A 20732-nucleotide genomic window follows, 5' to 3' on the forward strand; every position below is an offset into this window, starting at 1 on the left:
GTTATCTGTAGACATAACTTTCTCCCCTATGCCTTTTGGCCTCTTCTTTCTTTATTGTCATACAGAAGATTAAAACTCTCATTTCCAATACATTGCTAAACAAGTAAGATTTTGAGTGTGAAGAGGGCAGCTGTATAATGCAGAAAGATCATTGTAAGAATGCCACTATGAAGTAGAAGTAGTTTTGAAAATAGATTACGGATTTAATTTCTTTTTAAAAATCAGAAAAATAAAGTTAAGCTTTAAGCAGATTAAATGCCATGACGTGCTCTGCTTTTTTAGGATAAGATTTCTTCAAAAGAATGAGCAGATAATACAGAAATTAACAGCTAATTTTTTTCTGGTTATGATGACCGAAACTTAAGAGTTACACTAATTCAGATGCATTTGTTAATCTTCCTCATCAAAAAAGCACTTGAAACTTCAGCAAGCTATTACTTTGGAGGATGGGACTTCATTTTATGGACTTCAGGGATCCTTTCTTTTGCTAAAAAGAGTTTATACAGATTTCTTACAAAGCATACAAATTCCACAATAGTGCTGCTGAAATTGCAATGTACAAAAACTGCCTTTCAATTTACCAAAAACGTTACACATTTTATTTTAGAAGATCCAGATAGTAATCTGTTCAGAAAAAGTCTGATTATCACAATTTAATCACATATTTCCACTTTCACTTTGTCAGTATAAAATTTGACAAGTAACTTTTACACTCCATCACAGTTACATGGTCTAGTGCACTCCAGAAAATAATTTCTCTTTTATAGATTTGAAACGCAACAATGAAAATGGTTGAATCTTATTCTTTTCAAATACAAAGATTAAAAAACAAAATTTGAGTAAACTGCTGTTAAACGAACACTATTTAAAAACATTACCACCATTTCCCTTTCCTGCCCCCACTCCCAATACTAGCAGTAACTCATCAATTTATTATTGAAGACAAAGGCATTGTACAGTGACAGAAAACCTTAGTATTGTTCAACTATTATAAATGAAATTAAATCAAACTGTGTAGCAACGTTTAGAAGGCTTTCCCATTGTTATTTTTAAACTATGTGCAACAAAAAAAAGTAATAACTCATCTGCTTTTCTCTTTACAAAAAGGTATCATTCTGATATGCGCATCATGTGCCATATTTTAGTATAGTACATTTGGCTGGGAGTTTTCAGGGCAGAGTCTCTTGCCAGCAATGGACCCACTGTGAATAGCAGGTGCTCACAGATTAAATCAAATCCAAAGTGAAGTTGCGAATGACATCTAGAGCTCCTGTGTCAAAGCCACATATATCCAACATCCCTCTATCATCTGGGTCTGCTATGGTAAAGCCATTTGATGTCATTCCACAAACGATCAGTTTAGCTGGAATACCCATTTTCTAGAAGTAGGAAGGAAAGCAAATAAAGCATTTTCAGTACACCAGAAAATACACACAACAATTTATAAATCATCTAGGGCCTAATCCTGCAGTCCTTACTCAGGTACTCACTCCATAGTGTACTGATTCAGTGATGATGGCAGCAGGAGATTTCATGAGTAAGGATTGCAAAATCTAGCTGTTAATATTTTTTTAAACCATTTAAAAGTCTCAGTTTGATTTATGTGAAAATGAAATAAATGCAATCAGTTGCTTTTACACACCACCAAAGCCTATGGACAGGAATACACAGTTAACCCACTTTTCAGCACAGACTATTTCAAATGGAAACATTTAAATTTTCTATGGACTACATTTTATATGACTGTTGTCAGTAATGGCCATCCAATCATCTAATAGGAGGAACAGCTGCATTTATGGATAAAGCATAGCTCTTGCAGTCAGATCAGGTCTCAGCTCTGCCAGAGACTTCTTGGTGACCCTTGGCCTAGTCATTCAACATCTCTGCCTCAATTTTACCCAACTGCAGAACAGAGGTAACACTTACCTACCTCACAAGGGTGCTGTGGTGATTAACTAAGTCTTTAGTGTTTGTGAAGAACTCTGAGGTCCTCACATGAGTTATATAAAGTAAAAGGTATAATATGAATATAAATTAAATCTCTTTCCTACTGAGGATGTCAAAGATCTATTATGTTCAGAATTTGAACAACATTTTATTACAGTGGAACATGTTTATAGTGAAGTAATTTTTCTGCAGTTTGACATCATTATAAGTGAAGTTTCATTTCAAATCGACTTATAGGGAGAAAGCTTACAGAGCTTACAAGATCAACACAAGAAAAGCTACTGGAGGCTAGCAGCCTGCAGAGCTAATAACTTCAGTAGCTTTCCTCCTGAAAAGATAATAAGCAACATAAGCTCTGCTTTCAGTGGCTTTTTCACTCCTGTTGATCTGCCTTCTTTGCAGGCTCCCATAACCTCATACTGGCAGCTATTTCTATACAAGTTTTTACTTCATTACTGAAAACAACTCTATCACAAAGCACTGAGGAATATCAGAACTTCAGTGAAATTCTACTTGTACAAAAAAAAAAGTGATTTACCAATCATATATCCAATAGAAAAGTTCAAAAATTCACTAAGCATGTCAAATTTTGTTACAGAAACTTAAACACAGGATGTAAATATTGGGCCAATAATTAATGAGAAATTTTTATCTGAAAATTCCTGTTTTTCCCCCCCAAGATTTATCTGCAACGAATACCATTCATTTCTCCCTGAGTGTACAAAGATTCGAAGAATGAACCTTTTTTCTGTAATACAAAAGCATACATTTATTGCATTAAACCACAAATGCTTTCGTCTCTAAAAGAAATTTCTGAACAATTTAATTTTTTCCCACTATTGTATGAGAGAACAATGATACTGTATTATCAGAAGGTTATTTACCTCCCTGTACTCCTTCAGAGCAACTGCAGGATGAATATTTCCAGCAAAGGTCTCATTATCAGTGAACACAATAAAGACATCAGCAGCTGTGTGTGTTTTTTGAGCCCATATCATTGGAAGAGAACAATCAGTGCCACCCATTGGAATCTAAAAATACATAAGAATATTATTAAGAAACTGTATAGGGCTCTTCACCATAAAATTCTGAAAGTATTACAGTGATATCTTATAAATATTATCATTTCATATTAACAGCTACGATTAACTATCCAACACCAATGTGGCCCTGAATTGGATAGTACAAAGGAGGACATGAGAAAGTTAACAGCTTTCCTTCTTCTATCTACAATGTAGCATTCAATGGGTTACTCTTTCTTTGACATTAATTGCATTAGAAACATTGAACATAAAATGTATCAAAGTATATTTAAAAACAATGATGTTTATTTATAGAGCTGGTTGAAAATATTTCAGTGATACAGGGTTTTGTTAGAAAATGCAGATTTATCAACTTGAAGTGTTTTGTTGAAAGATATTGGGTTTGAGGAACTTTTGATGAACTACAGGTAGGATTCCAACAGTGAAACTAACCAGAATAATGTCAAGTTTAGTCAGTAGCTACTGGGACCCAAATAGCATATTTCCTCTTGGAATCACAATGTGTTGTTTCCAAAACAAATTTTTTTTTCCAGAATTTTCAGTTTGTGAGAAATTTCTAAAAATTGGGTTTCATTGCTACCCGAAATGAAACCAAATTTCAAAATACTGAAATTTCTATATACAAATTTCAAATGTCAAAATATTGAAAGTTCCCACAAACTGGAAATTTCAAGTTTCAGCCAGCTCTAGATATTTAGAAAGTAGTCAAAAAGAATTTGTGAGCAATTATGGATAAACTAAATGTAAATTTCTCTGAGGATGGTTCTTTTTAAGGGGGAGGGGGGGAAACTTAACCAAAATGATAAGGGACTCAAGTATAGCTTACAAGCAACTCAATACATTCAATTTAGCTTTAAAAAACTATGTTTAACTTAAGTGGGTTTGAGATGGATGTAGAGGAAATATGATACCTCAAGAATATGAAGCAGTCTTTACCCTTCAACAAAATTGGCCAGTGCCAACAAAATTGAAAACATACAGAAAAATAAGGAGTAGCAACATAAAGGGAAAATTAATAAGTTTAGTAATTAAGAAAAGTCTTTCTGATGGCAGACAGACAGTGAAGTTTTTTTCCTTACAACCTAGTTATGACGACTAACTCAGCAGGCCCCATCCTGCAATGCAACATGCATGTCCACTGAAATCAGTGGAGTTCCAAATGGGTGCACAAGTCTACCTGTGCTCATCAAATTGTAGGACTGGGCCCTGGATTTTGGCCTTTTTTACTCAATACTGTAATTGGAGGCTAACCTAATCACTGATGTCAACTGGAGTCTTATCCAACTGCAATGGGCTTTGGATACGTCACCAGAGGAGTTTATTTCCCAGAAACTGATACATTTTATGGCACGTGCTGTTGTAAAGCACAACTTAACAGCACTGAAAAATATGAATTAGAACATTGCAGTGACTATGCAGAATTGAAGATATAAAGATGACTGTTTATACAGTTGCTTTGAAAATGTAAAGTACTTTATGTACTATATGCAGAAGCTTTTTTGGTAATATTACAAAAAAAAATTACACCATTTTGCCTTACAGAATTTATTGTTATCCATTTTTTTAAGTTTATGAGATTATGTGCCAATACCACTTCTCTAAAATGAAGTGTAGAACTATTCAGATAATAAAGTAATATGATTTACTTGACATAGCTTTTCAGTAGCAATCAGATATATTAAGAAAGGAAAAACAAGAAGAGTATTTTACTAAAATGTAGAATAAATTCACTACTAGGATTAATTAGAAAGCACAAATTAGAATGCAAATACTAAATCACTCAAATTATGTCTTAATTTTTGGCAATAGATTTATCAGAATTATACAGTAACTACAGTACAACAAAACTAAAAGTGTTTGCATACTTCAGACATTTTCAGTAATACTTGAGGTAATGTCATGTCTTTTGTCACTGGACAGGAGACCATTTCATGCGAAAAGGCAACAATATTGGAATCTTTCTCTGTGCGTGCAACAACCTGGGAGAAAAACAAGGTTTTGGGGAATTAGGTCAAGTATTTTAATTATATCACTTTGTAATTATCTGCAGTTTGTTTGTTTTGTGATAATTCAACATATTTTCTACTAAAAACGCAAAGCACCAAATTAAAATAATACAGATATGACTGACCCCCAAAAAAGTGAAGTTAATGTTTCAACTCTACCCTTAATTTGCACTGATATCTTAGAGTGCCTAAATATTGCAGCAATCCAAGATGAACTGATGGACCTAATCACTATAACAAAAAAAAAAAACACCTTAATTTTTAGTTTCTAATTAGTTACAAAGTTAGAATTTTTTCTGTTCTCTCTCTCTTTCCTTTCTGTTATAGGAAACTGACTACATTTGAACATGGTACATTTCTATTTTTCTATATTCCTGAAATTTAAAAAAAGCACAAGTAATTTCATTTTAAAGTTTAAGTTTTAAAAACAAATTGACTGCTATTTGAAAAGTGCACTGGAGTATTTTTCTATATTACTAATCTCCAGCAAAGTAATTTTAAAACATAAAAAGGAAAAAAAGTATGTATTTTCCTCACCATTTAAAATATTATCATCCTTTCTAAATTAACATTCCATATGTGTGAATACATTCCTCAAAGCATGGCTTGATGAGATGGATTCATGCATAAACATTTTCCCAAATCACTTTCAATTCAGTCTGCATTGTGCTGCAAGGAAAGTGATTTTAAGACAAAAGCAGCCTGAAGACTCCTCTAATATATGCTGGGTACCAGCCTAGTTAGTATTTAGGGTGCTCTTATTGATTCTGGTTACCAACAGTCTTCAAGGGCCTTTCTAGCAACCATGCATAAGGGTGTCCTGGCCATATCTTCTATGCCAGAAGCCAGGAGGGGGTTGGCACAGAAGCTACTTTTGGTGGCCCTATGCCACTCACAGATTTCCACCATGCTTAAGGAATCCTCTAGTGGCATCTTGAAGACATCTTTGTGCCAGAAGAGCAGTACAATACTGACTCACTGTTCTAAATAATCAAGCCTAAAGAATTCTGGATGGCTACAAGAAGAGATCCATTTCTTACCATACACATTGCTGCAGCAACTGTACTAGCATTGAGCACACTGCCCAAAACTCTTTGTGTCATGGAAGCACTGACATCAACTGCAAGCAAGAAACGCTTCCCTGTTGGTTCCACTGTCTAAACAATGACAGAAAAAAACATATATATAAAAATCTCAAAATACTGATTTATTTTCAACTCTCCCCCTCTCTCCCTTTTCTATTCCAGGAGAGTACATTTTAAAGCAGCTAAACAAATCAAGTGAATGCCCCTTCTCTTTTGACACAATATTAAAATTACTAAACCTTTGCTACAAAAATTCAATACTATGTTACATGTTACATTTACATAATGCCTCTCATGCTAAAGATTTCTAAAATTATTTGCAGAACCTTTTATAAAAATAGATAACTTTATCTAGCTCTGAAATACAGAGCCAATCCTACACAAGTAAAAACTACACAATAAATTTTAAGAGGAAAAGAGCAACTTGAGCTGTTCAAAGTAAATGGGAATTTAGCTTGGCAGGAGGAAGTTACCCATGTTTAAATCTTGCCAAAAAGGAGATTAAATAATAACCCTGGCTCTGGTAAAAAAATGTCTTGAAATCTTCATTGATGACACGTGGTCAGGACCCCCATTTTTCATTTTATTTGAAAGAGTGCCCATGGAATCATGCTGGGGTATTGATTCATTACAGAAATTTGTCAGAAAAGTACCTCCCTCTAAATCACCAAATCCACATAAAGTTCTCTCAAGAAACAAATGAAACTAACCATACTACCAGCAGCTGAATTCAATTTAGCCAAACAATTATTTAGGATTGTTTAAATGCAAAAGTACTATGACTTCAAAATATTAGTGACAGAACTTACAACGCAATGTAACCTTTTAAGAATTACACCCAGCTTACTTCAACATTTACCAGCATTTTTTTCCATGAACAGTAGATTAGTAACTAGTGTAATTATAGAACTAATTAACTGGTGCATAATATCTGAAAGTCAATGGACATAAAAATGTGGCAATAAAATGCAGTCTTGACTTCATAATATTCTGTTTCCAGGAAAGGCCCTGACACCCAAGGGAAAAACCAACCAACCAAAACCAAAAACTAACTAGGTAACCGAGTGTTTTGGTTAACTCATCAAAGTTATCACTTTATAGCTTAGCTTCATTGTTCATATATTCCTCAACTGAAACTGTTGGTTATCTGAAAACATTATCATACTGTGTTTTACAAAGTGGAATGCTATCAGCTGATGAAAGAACTTTATTACATAATAATTTGATAACATGATTTAGTAATATATTTTTATTTTGTGCCAATGCTTTTGAACAAAGATGGATAGCTACAAAAGTTAAAAGGACACTATAGTTTAAGGTGCCTAAATAAATGTGGGGAAAATTCAATTATGGGGAGAATACTTCTCTCCTAAACACTTCAGATATTAATCATGCTTATCAGAAAGGCATATTTATATCACAGATCATAAAGTTCTTTAAAGCTGACTGCATCTCATGATCAGACATGGCTAACAAAATGACAGCAAAAAATCTGCCCCTCAATTTAAAATAAACAACCTCCCACACAACATTAAGCTATGCTTAAACAAAAAACAAAACCACCACCCATTTTGGGCCATCTAAGTTAAAAAAACCCACTAACAATGCACTGGATAGCTGGAAACAGATCCACTTGCACTATAAGAAAAAGAATTAAGGCAGGAGGCAAAATGTCCTTTAATAGTCTTGATGTAATGGGATCAGCACCCACCTCTCGCAAGTGCCCCTTTCTGGTTGGGGTGTCTGTGTCCCTTCAGTTTTGGTGACCCCTTTCAGGGTTCTTAGGTAGTTTTTCCAGTGACTCAGCCCTCTCACCGAGTCTCACACACTAACTGCATGTGAACCAGAACAAACCCCTTCCGGGGTATACAGTCCGCCAGGGTCTATCTCAATACCCCACTGGTGGTGTTTCTCTAGCCCTCTCTGGGCTCAGTCTTTAAGTAATCCCGGCCCTGATATGGGACCATATCCCCAGGGCTTCCTCCCTGGATCTTCCTGCAGCCCTCCCCAGGTTCACTCCCTACTCAGTAGCAGCCAGCCAAGAGCTCCTTCATTGCTCCCCCGGCCCCTGCTAGCAAACTGTCTTTGGCTCAGTCTTAGCAGCCAGCCAGAAGCCTCTCACTCCCCTGGTCCCTGCCAGCAGACTGTCTGTGGTCCTGCTGCTCTTCCCGCCAGGCATGCAGTCCTTTCTTCTCCAGCACCAAGTACCAACTAACTATTGCTTTGGTCTACAGTTCCTTTTTTATGGCCCTTCTGGCTCCTGATTGGCTGTTCCAGCAGCCTCTCTGATTGGCTGCTTCCTCGCAACCACTCTAGACCTCTTGGAGGACCTCTCTACTGCTCCTTTCCAGGAATGGGTATAGCAGAATCCTGAGGCCTCCAGTAGGGGGCCTTTGGGCCTAGTCCACCCCATCATACTTGGAGAGAATTTTAGGACCAATCTCAGTAAGTAAGAATACTTGTGTATCTTATTGCTTACTCTGCTTTAAAACACTCCAGATATTTGCAAAGCCAGGCTTATGACTTCTCTAGCAGGGATCTACAATATGATAGTTAAACAGACCATTACCTTGAATGTTTTGTAAAAAGAGACATCAAGAGCTTCTAAAATGTCTTTATCAGGAAGCCACCGAAGTTTTCCCCGGTTTCCATGTCCTGCTTTGTAGGTTTCTAATGCAACCAAAACATGGAATGGATGTATTCGAGCCTATAAACAAAACATTCTTTAAAAATATATTTAAAGTACAAAGTTCAATTATTGCAGAAAATATTAACTACAATTGCATTCTCTCTCTACAGCTGCAATTATCTGCCTTATTTTATTGTTTCTTCAAATTTTTAAAATACAATTATAGGCTCTCTCTGTGCACTTATTTCGTAAATTAAAAATCACAACAAAATAGAAACAAATGTGGCTATGCACAAATATATCCACTTTAGTCCTTACATCCCTTAAAACAATATACTTAAAGAGAGAAAAAAAGGTTATGCAGCTGCTTGCACCTCTGTCCCCTTTCTGGTCTCCTCAGCTGTTTGGCCTCATACCTTTACTTGACTCAGGGTGGAACTTTGCAATTCTCCCACTCTTAGACCTGGACCTGGACACAATTACCCTTCAAAAACCAGTGATATGCAGTGACCAACCACCTTCTTAAAAACAAAAGTATTTGTTATTTAGCAGTAGGAACAAAGCTTTAGAGAAAAATGATTTTAAAGCGAACAGTCTACACGCATGTCTATCTTAACTAAATTTCCATCATTTCACGATGGTGACCTATGTAAGCCTTCTCCAGACACCCCAGCAGGTTCCTGTGTCTGAGGCTAGTTTAAGTCTGGTTACTTGCTTAGGTCTCCTTTTTAAAACAGTCCTTTTAAAAACCTTCTAGAGTTCTTTGTTCTCCTGTGCTTGGAAAGTCTGAGCCATTCCTGTTAAAACCAGTTTCACAGGCTGGCCATAGGCCAGAGACAGAATAATTAAGTCCAATAGTTTTGGCATTGTCCCTTACCAACTCTTAAGTGTTTGCTGATAAATGGCTATACTGAGCGATTCTTCTCCTTCTGACCTATATTGCAAACTACTCAATTGAGTTAAACCAATTTTGTCATACAGCAAACACTATCCCAACAACCAGGCCAATACAGAACATAACTTATTACAGGGCACCCCCAGAAATTTCACAATGAGCTTTACAGTATGCCCAAAGGTTAACAAGTTTGGGCTCTGGCAAACCAGGGAGGAGGGTGAAGCAACTTAAAAAAAATTCAAATTACCACAGAAATTTTTTTCCCAGTAGCTCTCTCTCATTTATGTTGAGAGAACTCCAGATCCACTGCTTCTGCTAATCTCAACTGTGGCAGTATACCATGGCATGAATCACTCAGCTAATCAGGTACCCATACATTTAAGGCTTTATAGTTATAATCAACACTTTGAATTCCACCCAGAAGCTTACTGGAATCAGTGCAGATCACACAGCACTGGTCTAACGTGCTCCCAAAGTGCAACTCCACTTAATAAGCAGACTGCAGCATTCACACTACCTTCAGCTTCCAAACAGTCCTAATGTGTACCCTGTGCACAGTGCATTGCAGCAGTCTAATCTTGAGAGTTAACAAAAGCATGGATAATTGTGTCACCAAGGTCCTCTCTCTCACAAAACATACATAAAATTGCACTCTTTTGATCAGGCACAGATGGAAAATCTCCACTAAGGGACCCAGGCGCATCCCAGGATCTAACAATACCATCATATTGTGCACTGTTTTACAAACTGCAGTGACGCTCCCTCTGTGAGGGGCACGGGTATGAGGGTGCCCACCAACATAAACTCAATTTTCTCTGGATTGCTTTGCAGCCACCTAGCTCTCATCCATGCCCTAAGTTCATCAAGGCATTAGGCAAGTTGTTCCATTTCTCCAGCTAGGTCAGATGCAATGGAGATGTAGAGCTGTGTGTCATCAACCTACTGACTGAATTGCAGCCTGTCTCTTCACTAACCCTCCTAGTGATCATATACACCTTAATCAAAGAAGTGACAATATCAATCCCTGCAGCACCCTACATGAGTGCTTGGGACAGAGTTGAAGCTGCCCATAAACATCTTTTGAATTTGTTTTGAAAGAACAGAATCAAATAGCAGCAGCTCCACCCATTCAAACTTGTTCGCAAACAAGCCAACAAAAATCTCATGGTCAACTGAATGACAGATCAAAAAAAAAAAATCAACAGGCATACTTTTAGACCAATCTAGTATAAGATGAAAACATCAACAACAACAAAAACAAAAAACAAAAAAAAACCACCTGCGGGGCGGCCAGAGCGGCAGAGCAAAAAAAACCTGTGCAGGGCGGCCAGAGCGCGGGTGCTGGGGGGCTCCCGGCGCTGCAGACATGCCCTGGGCAGCAGGGGGGAGAGGGAGGGAGCAGGGGGGGGGAGAGAAGGGGGGCGGCCAGGGCTTCCTTCAGCGGGGCGCTCGCCACTGAGCCCCTCCCGCCGCGCCGCCTTCTGGGAGGGCTCCGCGCTGCTCCGGTCAGTGGGCAGGGAAGGACGTGGGCTGCCCTGCCAGGCTTGCTACAGACCTGGCACCAGCTGGGGCAGATGGAGCGCGCAGCCCGCTCCCAGTAGGGGGCTCCCCTCCTCCGCACTGCCGCCCCCTACAGGGCGGCCGGAGCGGCGAACCAAAAAGAAAAAAGAAAAAAACCTGCTGGGCAGCCGAAGCGGCGAAGCAAAAAAAAAATAAATAAATAAAAGGATTCGAGGGAATGCCACCCCTTAGAATCTGCCACCCCAAGCACGAGCTTGCTGGGCTGGTGCCTGGAGCTGGCCCTGCTGTGAATCTTCTAGCTTGGAAGATTTGAGGGACAGAATACAACCCTGTTAAGCATTCTCCATCTTAATAACTGAAAGAGATTTCTTTTAAGTTGATCTACTGTAGCACTTAAATAGGGTTTCATCTCAGAGCTAAGTGGAAAAAAAGAAATCCTTTTTCAAAATAGAAAAGTTGTCATTTTTATGTATTAAATATGAAAGTACGCTGCCAAATTCAGTTATTTGAAACTGACTTTTTTGGAAAAGTACTATGCTAGCCTATTGGAGTGGTCCCCAAACTTTTCAGGGTCATTCCCCTCCTTGTCCATGTCCATACCCATGCCTCCTGAAGCAACATTCAGGCTATGCGGACAGGGGTAAGGGGGCTGAGGCTGGGACCACAGCTGGGGGTAGGGTTGGGAGCAGAGCTGCGGCTGGGTTGCGGTACAGGCTGGCAGCTGGGTCTGCGGCTGGGTGTGGAGCTGTGGCTGAGAGCCAAGGCTGAGGATGGGAGCAGGGGCCATGGCTGGGGGCAGGGCCGGAGCAAAGCTGGGGCCAAAGCAGGGCTGGGTGGCGCTCCCTCCCTGCCCCCTGTGGGGGCTGGCCTGGGCCCCGATGTGCCTGCCTGAATGTTCCTCTGTGTCCCCCTACGGGTTACGCCCCACAGTTTGGGGACCAACCAGTCTATTGTCTCTTACGTATTTTAGCCACTGTTTTTTTATTTTGCTTTACTAATTTATTTTTTCCCTCATTTTGTTCTCCTTTAGTGGTGTTTATGTAGCTTGCTTGTGCCAGCAGGAAAATGTGAAGGTCCAACAGATCTAAACATGTACACACCTTCTCCCCTCTTTCGTAATAGCTACTCCCCTCTTTTGGTCACTCCTTTCCCTGCCAGTTCTGATGCTATAAGCTTTTTGGAGGGCTCTAGGAAAGAGGAGACCCTTTCTTCTGACAGGCTTCTGCTCTTCTGTGGGCCTCTTGGAGAGGATCCTGGAAAATGAAGATTTCCTGACTGCAGTCTTCTCTGCATCATCCCCAGTCCATGGAAGGCCCAGGGAAGGAGCCATGTCCTGAAGTCCAAGTGTCTCATCCATCACTGTCGCAAGGACCAACCCACTTTCTTCCTTCATTTTCTCACCAAGTGCCTCAAAAGGCTCAGATAGTAAAGGGGGGTGGGGGGAAGAGTGTCTCTCCCCCACTTATCATGCTTTGTCTTCCTGTCTTGGCTCTATGCACTTCTCCTCCACTTGCTTTCCTAGTTTCCTCAGGGATCCTTAGGAGTGAGGAGATACCCTCACAACCTCACTTCTGCTCCTTCTCCTTGTGCAGGGGCCTGAAAATGGAACGTATACCAGGCTGCTCTTCCACTCCATTCCCAGGCTTCTGCTAGACTTTTCCATTAACAATATTAAAATTTCAGAAATTCATAAATTTAAAGTATTTCTAATTATGTATTTCAAACTCTGAAATAGCAACTGCTGCACTTTTACCCCACTATTGGAGTAGCTTCAGAAGACCACGTACAATTGATTACTAAAGCAGTACATAAGAATGCTTAAGTTATAACATTAATGCATGAGACCAGCAAATGAAATTCTCCATGGCTCCAACTCAGAAAAACACTTAGTCAAATACTTAAAGTTAAGTACATGCTTAAGTGCTTTCCTGAATCCAGGTTCATAAGCAAAGTGAAGTCAACTGCAGACTAGTAAAAAAATAACAACTTTCACATAAAAAGGTTATCTTTGATTAGCAATTATTATATGTAATTGGATCTATGTCAAAACATACCTAAACATTTCCCATCAATACATACACTTCTGAAGTTTTTAAGAAATGCAATTTAGGAAGACAATCATACCAGAAGTAAAAGCACTGAGTAGTGAAAACAGTTCTTACCTTTTTTAACAGTTTCTCATTTCTCAGTCTTTCACACACTATTGCTACTTCTGGGCTTGCTGGTTCAAGTACTGAATTTGCAGTCATCTTTCCTAGATTCCTCAACATTGCTGTAATGGGCATCTCCTGCAACAATGCCTTCCACACCTGTTACAGTAATATACAGAAGAGAGGTGGAGGGGGGGAGACAACATTTTAATTTGATGAGAGACTCTGTCTGGTGTATACACAAAACATCAAGCAAAATATGCAATGTATTTTAAAATGTCAGAATTATACAAAGAGCTTCATCATGTTAAATTAACTTATTTTTTTTTTTAAAAAGCTTTAAGAGTTCCATTTGGATAAAAATATATTTTCAGCAATCCAAAATTGTCAAGATAAACAAGACAACAAATTTTAAAAGGGCACTAGTTATTTGATGCAAGATGTTAATATTTACATACACATACCCACCTCTTTAGATTTCAAATGGTTTGTCTGGAGATGCTCCCTAACTAACCTATACTCTTCTATCAAATGAGTAACTTCCAATTCATCTTTCGTATGTTTCACTTTCTCCACAGCCTCCAGATATTTTAACAATTTTTCAGTCTCAGAAGAAAATTCCTTGTCTTTATATGCCTCTTGGACTTCCTTCCACCCCTTGGTGATATACTTAGTAACTACAGCAAGTCCTATTGAAAGACAAAAATATTTTCCATTCAGGATTATGACCCAGATATCAGAGAGTTTAGTAAGTCTGGCAGGAGAGTTGGTTAGAAGGATGCTTTTAACTATGGTTGCATACCCAGAACTGCTAGCCAGCTATCAATAGAGTGGGTCTAAGTTAGAACACTACAGTCAAATACATTAGGATGCACAATTCAGAATACTTTCCAAGATTTATTTTATTTACTGTATCATCTCCCTTTGGAAGGATGAAACTTAATACAAGTCGTCTTCTTTACAATGTTTTGTCCCCTACCTTACGCCACAGCAAGCACAGTGTTGTGAAAAATAAGGGGATAAAACTAGTCAGAACATACAATGAAAAGATGACTGTCAATCTGCTATGTATAAATATTTCAGTTACCCCAACACACTACAAAGCATTAAAGCATTTTGAAGTAATCTGCATTTTTTAACATATAAAAATAAATTATATCTGAGGAGAAACATAAAACTGTGACCAAAGGTCAAAAATAAATAATGAGGAAACAACAGATCTGGTTGAATAATGAAAAAATAAATGTATATGCCAACTGATGGGGGGGAAAAATCAACTCAATGATTTGTAAGAATTATTCAGCCATCTCTTGACAGCAGTCACAAAAAATAATGAAAGACACATTTATTCTTAAAGAGTCAAGATAGCTAGAAAATATGGTCTGTTTATCAGCTTCTGTATTATTTCTAAAGTTTAACCTGAAGGATACATGGATGCTGAGAGACCACTATTCCATCAAGACCTTTAGACTTCTAGGACAGACATAGGCTAGAAATGAAAGGCTTAATGTAGTATCTGATATAGCATATTTTCTTAACTAATCCAGTCTCAAGGTCAATAAAACATTAGTTACCTTCACTGGCAGGTTTTAGGTGGGACAACCTCAGTAGATCTTTATGAGACCAACCATTTCTTTGTTTATATTTTGTAACCGCTAAAGCAACCGCCAGGCCATTCTTTCCATTGTACCAGTCTGCAACAGCTTTTCTCAGGGCACGGCCCCACATGCCACACTTCATGCCCTCCTTCAGATCCTTTTTAAACTGGATGAAAGTAAACAGATGAGTTGGTATGCGGCAGACTTCAGAAACAGCCTTAAATGCTGCTTGTTTTGTTTTTGCATCAGAGCACTGTGAACAAATTGCAAGAGCAAAAAGCATGGGCTCCTGTTTTGCTGCCCTGCCTTCCTGGCTGAATGTCTTTATTTCCTGTACCACATCACAACCTTTACCATCTTCAATCAGTCTTATTAAAACTTCAGCATTTTCAAAGCCCAGTTTCTGCTCCTTGATGTAGTATGTACCACCTTCTGAACCAAAACATAAGAAACGGTGGAGTCGATTTATATCGGTGACCTGCCATACATATCCACCTTCAGAGTTCGGCACCTGCTTGTCATTCAAGGGCTGCATTTGATTTGCGTCTTCATCCATTGCTTAGAGTTTCAGGAAGCCTGTTAAAAAAAGAGAGTACAACTTTACTACAAATAAACGTTGAACTATGTTGGATTTTTTGGCTCGTAACATTTCCTCCTCTTACATCTGTAGCCAAATGAGTACATCATATCTGTAATGCCTGCTCCCCTTGCCTCTTCTAGATTTATATTAAACATACTCCAGAACAGCAATAACATAGTCCAGTAAATGTGTAAGTTACTAAAGAGCATCTTCAAAGAATATATTTAAAAATTGGGTTTATGCCCTTTTTGGCTTTGTTATAACATATAAATAAGTTGTGAAAAGGGTTTGCTTTAAGCAGGGATATCAAGTTTGGTTTTAATTTCCCCTGAATTTTCTGGTGGTCTCAAAGGATTTTTATTGTTAGCTCTAACAGCTTAATTGAAGGGGTAGAGGTACTCAATATTTAAATACATCCTTTATCCAAAATGTTAGTCACTGAAGTTAAGTAAGTGTTGATTAAAAAAAAAAAAAAATAAAAAAAATAAAAAAAAAAAAAAAAAAGCAGTCGAACTAAAAATCCTTTTCTGAGTGATATCTAGTTCTCCAGGCAGGTAAGTCTTCCAGGGCAGTTAGGTCCTGAATTTCTGTGGGACAGATTGTACCTAAGACTAGCAAAATGATACTAAACTTTATGAAGGGGAATTTTTTAAATTCAAGCTAATTAAGAAGAGCCTTAATCCCAAAGATGAAAAAGTAAATTCCTTAGAACCAGCATACAGGCTAGTTAAAGGTGACCTGCCAAGGGAAGGATGGTGTTTGTGCTCTGTCTGATGTTATAAACATTATTATAAAGATTTTTTTTTTTAAATTAAAATTTATCAGATCTTGTCCCTCCCATTTTTTGCTGGAGGGCTGGATGACAACAATGCATTTGATAAAGGTAAGAGACCTGAGCAACTCAGAATGCAAGAGAGTCCTAGACTTAAAAACAAAAACCAAAACAAAACAAAAAAATTGTATTTTGTTTGTTTTGGTTATCATTTATTTAAATGAAACACCTGACAAATAACGAAGAAAAATGCCATCGTTAATAAAGATTCAAACACACTTGTCCTTTCAAATGAGAACTGAGAAAGCTCACAAGCAAAGAGAGAAAGAGAAACAAAATACATCCCAAACCTTTCAGGTCTTGTTTACACACTGCTAGACAGAGAACTAACATAATATCATCTGTAGGCATACCATATTTTATTCCTATCCAAAATAGGACGCAAGGCCACAAAATTTATATGATTAAAAGGTAAAAAGTTATTTTTTGAGAAGTAAAAATCCAGTTGTAGTGTAACCAAAAGAAAGAATCATACATCATAACAAATGAAACATAAGCTGGAAATTAGAAGGCCTAAGAGGAAATTTGAAGATATAGACCTTGCATGTTTTTATGTTTTGGGCTACTAAGTATCAGAAAGAACAATCCTTTGAGTGTCAGATGATCTTCTAGATTACTAGGGAGTAAAAGGAGCAACAGAAAATAATAAGTACATTAGCTTCTTTGCAAAGTACTTTGCTGCATCAATTTTAAGTACAGAAGATCACAGACCTATTCTTTTAGGAGTAAAAAAGATGAGGCACTGTCACATCCTGATCATGACTAGCTCACACATTTTTACAGGTGTTAAACTGTATTACTGTTTAAAAGCATTTTAATTAAAAACATAATCAACATTTTTATTTATTAATTCTATTCCTACTTTGGATACAGACATCTCACAGATTGAAGAGAGTCAGTATTCTACCCCCTACATGTGATGAGATATACACACCCTATCCAGGAATTACAAGGGAAAGAATTAAACATTAGTTGTCTCATTGTATCCCTACTCGGCTAGATTTTTTTTTTTTCTTGAAGCAGTGAGGTGCCAGCAACTGGATTCGGAATGCTAATTTTATTCATCTTTTATTTTCAAGTAAAATTTCCAAGAAGTATTTCTCACTGTGAGTTTTCAAAGCAAGTATGTGCAACTTTCTTTTAAAGGTCAACAGCTCTCCATTCAAAAACTGCTTGCAGCCAAACTCTAATTTTAAAACACACACTGACTTCTGAGACACGCCAGATACCCTGAAAATAACAAGTGTTAGCTAAAAGGGGTGCATCTAAGGTATATATGCAACAAAAAGTGTTTTGATATCTGAAACACATGATATTCCAACATGTATGAAGTCATATGCTTTGCCAAATTGCAGCTATAGTTACATCATACTTTCAAAATACTGAGCTAAATTAATCTTTAAAGTCAAGTGTTACACAAGAGATTAATTTAGTCAATTAACTAACTACAAAGATTTTCTTCCATATGTAGAAAAATGTTGGTATAGAACACTAACCTGAACATCTCAGTAATAATACAAGTGGGATGTGCAACTGATTGTGACTCTCAGGAATCAGAATTCTGTGTGTGAAATCTATGGAGTGATTTTACCCTGTAAGTACCTGCACTTCTGTAATTCTGTACTGTGACAGGTTGGACCCCTTGGGAAGCCACCTTATGTGCTGAGATACCACTGAGTCTACCTGTTCTGCAGCATAGGCCCCCTTGAACTTGTCTTGCTGAGCCAGGCTATTAAAGCCTTCTCTAACACACACAAAGACAGGGCCAAACCCAGCTGCAGATCAGCTCTGGGAAGACTCGGTTTAACGGACTTGCTCCAGCACTCAGATGTCCACCTCCCTTGGAGTGCAGACCTATAGCTATATTATGAAATTCGCCCCGTCCCTCAATGTGGAGAGAGGTGTGCATGCTTCTTGCCCCTCCCAGTTAGAAATTACAGAAACTGGGTTTAATAATAAACAAAACAAATGTTATTAACTATAAAAAGCAGATTTTAAGTGGTAACAGGGGTAACCAACACAACAAAGCAGATTACTAAGCAAATGAAATCAAACACGCAAACTAAGCTAGTTTCACCAAATAAATTGGTTATAAATAGTATTTTTCACCCTAGATATTGTTGCAGGCAGGTTGCAAAGTTTCTGTGGTTCAGAGTTCCAGTTATATTCCTTTTCAGACTGCACCCCCATCTCAGGCTGGACTCCACCCCCCCCCCCCACCTTCCCTTCAGGTGGCCTTTGCAGATTTTCTTCTTGGGCAGGTTTCAGAGGGGTAGCCCTGTTAGTCTGTATCAGCAAAGACAACGAGGAGTCCTTGTGGTACCTTGGAGACTAACAAATTTATTTAGGCATAAGCTTTTGTGGGCTAAAACCCACTTCATTTTTCACTCCATGCATCTGATGAAGTGGGTTTTAGCCCACGAAAGCTTATGCCCAAATAAATTTGTTAGTCTCTAAGGCCTGGTCCACACTAACCCCCCACTTCGGACTAAGGTACGCAAATTCAGCTACATTAATAACATAGCTGAATTCGAAGTACCTTAGTCTGAACTTACCGCGGGTCCAGACGCGGCAGGCAGGCTCCCCCGTCGATGCTGCGTACTCCTCTCGCCGAGCTGGAGTACCGGCGTCGACGGCGAGCACTTCCGGGATCGATCCCAGAAGATCGATTGCCTGCCGCCGAACCAGGAAGTAAGTGTAGACGTACCCTAAGGTGCCACAAGGACTCCTCCTTGTTTCTTCTTGGGCAGACAGCCATGGAGAGGAGGAGTCCTGTTTGCCTTCTTCCTCACGCTTAAACAGGATTTACATAAGGCAGGAATGCTTTGTTTCCCAACTTTGAACCCCCTTCCCTTCGGTGGAAAGTTACAAGACACCCCAGGTAATGTTTTAGTATCAGGTGACAAGACCACCTGACCCTGTAATATCACAGCATCCATGAGTCAGTGGCAGTATGGAGTGTCCACAGGAAGGCCAAGCTTTTCACAGTCCATTGTCCTCGCTGATGGGCCATCCGCTCTGTCTGGCTTTTCCATTGTTGTACCTGAAGTGTTAGCAGTGGGCGTCACCCAGAGTAGCATAGTTGAAATACAGATACATAGTCAATATTCCTTACTTCAGATACAGAAATGATACAGGCATACAAATTGGATAATCGCATTCACTAAATCATAACCTTTCCAATGATATCTCACAAGGCCCATCTTGCATAAAGTATACCTCAGTTATGTCATATTCATAGCATAAGCATATTTTCATAAGGAATATGGACATATGTGGCCCTCCCAGTGTGTGTATTAGAGGAGGCTTTAATAGCCTGGTTCAGCAAGACAGGTTTGTGATGGGTTGGATCACAGAAACCTCTTTGGGACTGCCACCTGATGTGCTGAGACTACCTCTGAGCCCATTTTCCCTGGCAGCTTGGGACCCTGCCTGGTTGTGCTAGACACACTAGCCTGCTACAAACACAGACCCGGGTCTGAACCACATCCCCCCCAAGCTGCAGGCTTAACTGAAAACAGCTTAAGAAGTGTTCCTGTCTCTAACACTCAGCTCCCAATGGGATCCAAATAAATCCATTTTACCCTGTATAAAGCTTACAAAGGGTAAACTCATAAATTGTTCGCCCTCTATAACACTGATAGAGAGGTATGCACAGCTGTCCTCCCCAGGTATTAATGCATACTCTGGGTTAATTAATAAGTAAAAAGTGATTTTATTAAATACAAAAAGTAGGATTTAAGCGGTTCCAAGTAATAACAGACAGAACAAAGTGAATTACTGAGCAAAATAAAATAAAATATGCAACTCTAAGCCTAATACAGGAAGAAAGCTGAATACAGATAAAATCTCACCCTCAGAGATGTTTCAATACGCTTCTTTTACAGACTGGACACCTTCCTAGTCCGGGCCCAATCCTTTCCCCTGGTACAGTCCTTGTTCCAGCTCAGGTGATAGCTAGGGGATTTCTCATGACTGCAGCCCCCTTTGTTCTGTTCCACCCCCTTATATATCTTTTGCACAAGGCGGGAATCCTTTGTCCCTCTCTGGGTTCCCACCCCTCCTTCTAAATGGAAAAGCACCAGGTTAAAGATGGATTCCAGTTCAGGTGACATGATCACATGGCACTGTAAGACTTCATTACCCACTTGCCAGCACACAGGTATACAGGAAGACTTACAAGTAAACAGAGCCATCTACAGTCAGTTGTCCTGGTTAATGGGGGCCATCAAAATTCCAAGCGACCATTAATGGCCCATGCTTTGCATAATTACAATAGGACCTCAGAGTTATATTTCTAGTTTCAGATACAAAAATGATACATTCATACAAATAGGATGAACACACTCAGTAGATTATAAGCTTTGTAATGATACCTTACAAGAGACCTTTTGCATGAAGCATATTCCAGTTTCATTATATTCACTCTCATTAGCATATTTTCAT

At 38.7% G+C, this 20732-nt stretch overlaps 1 protein-coding gene across 1 annotated transcript in view; it reads right to left on the bottom strand.

Annotated features, from left to right (window-relative positions):
• Positions 1–229: 229 nt before the first annotated feature.
• The window catches only part of RO60 (Ro60, Y RNA binding protein), a 31899-nt gene continuing 11396 nt past the window's right edge, over positions 230–20732 (bottom strand). The window contains exons 2-9 of the mRNA XM_065409148.1: positions 14851–15450; positions 13745–13965; positions 13289–13435; positions 8651–8788; positions 6037–6153; positions 4856–4969; positions 2832–2978; positions 230–1379 (exon numbers count right to left, since the gene is read on the bottom strand). Coding sequence (XP_065265220.1) covers positions 1227–1379; positions 2832–2978; positions 4856–4969; positions 6037–6153; positions 8651–8788; positions 13289–13435; positions 13745–13965; positions 14851–15430 — 1617 coding nt within the window. The 5' untranslated portion in view covers positions 15431–15450 and the 3' untranslated portion in view covers positions 230–1226. The remainder of the gene's footprint in view (positions 1380–2831; positions 2979–4855; positions 4970–6036; positions 6154–8650; positions 8789–13288; positions 13436–13744; positions 13966–14850; positions 15451–20732) is intronic.

Source organism: Emys orbicularis, chromosome 8 (genome assembly GCF_028017835.1).
Source record: "Emys orbicularis isolate rEmyOrb1 chromosome 8, rEmyOrb1.hap1, whole genome shotgun sequence".
In the NCBI taxonomy this organism is placed as follows: domain Eukaryota; kingdom Metazoa; phylum Chordata; order Testudines; family Emydidae; genus Emys; species Emys orbicularis.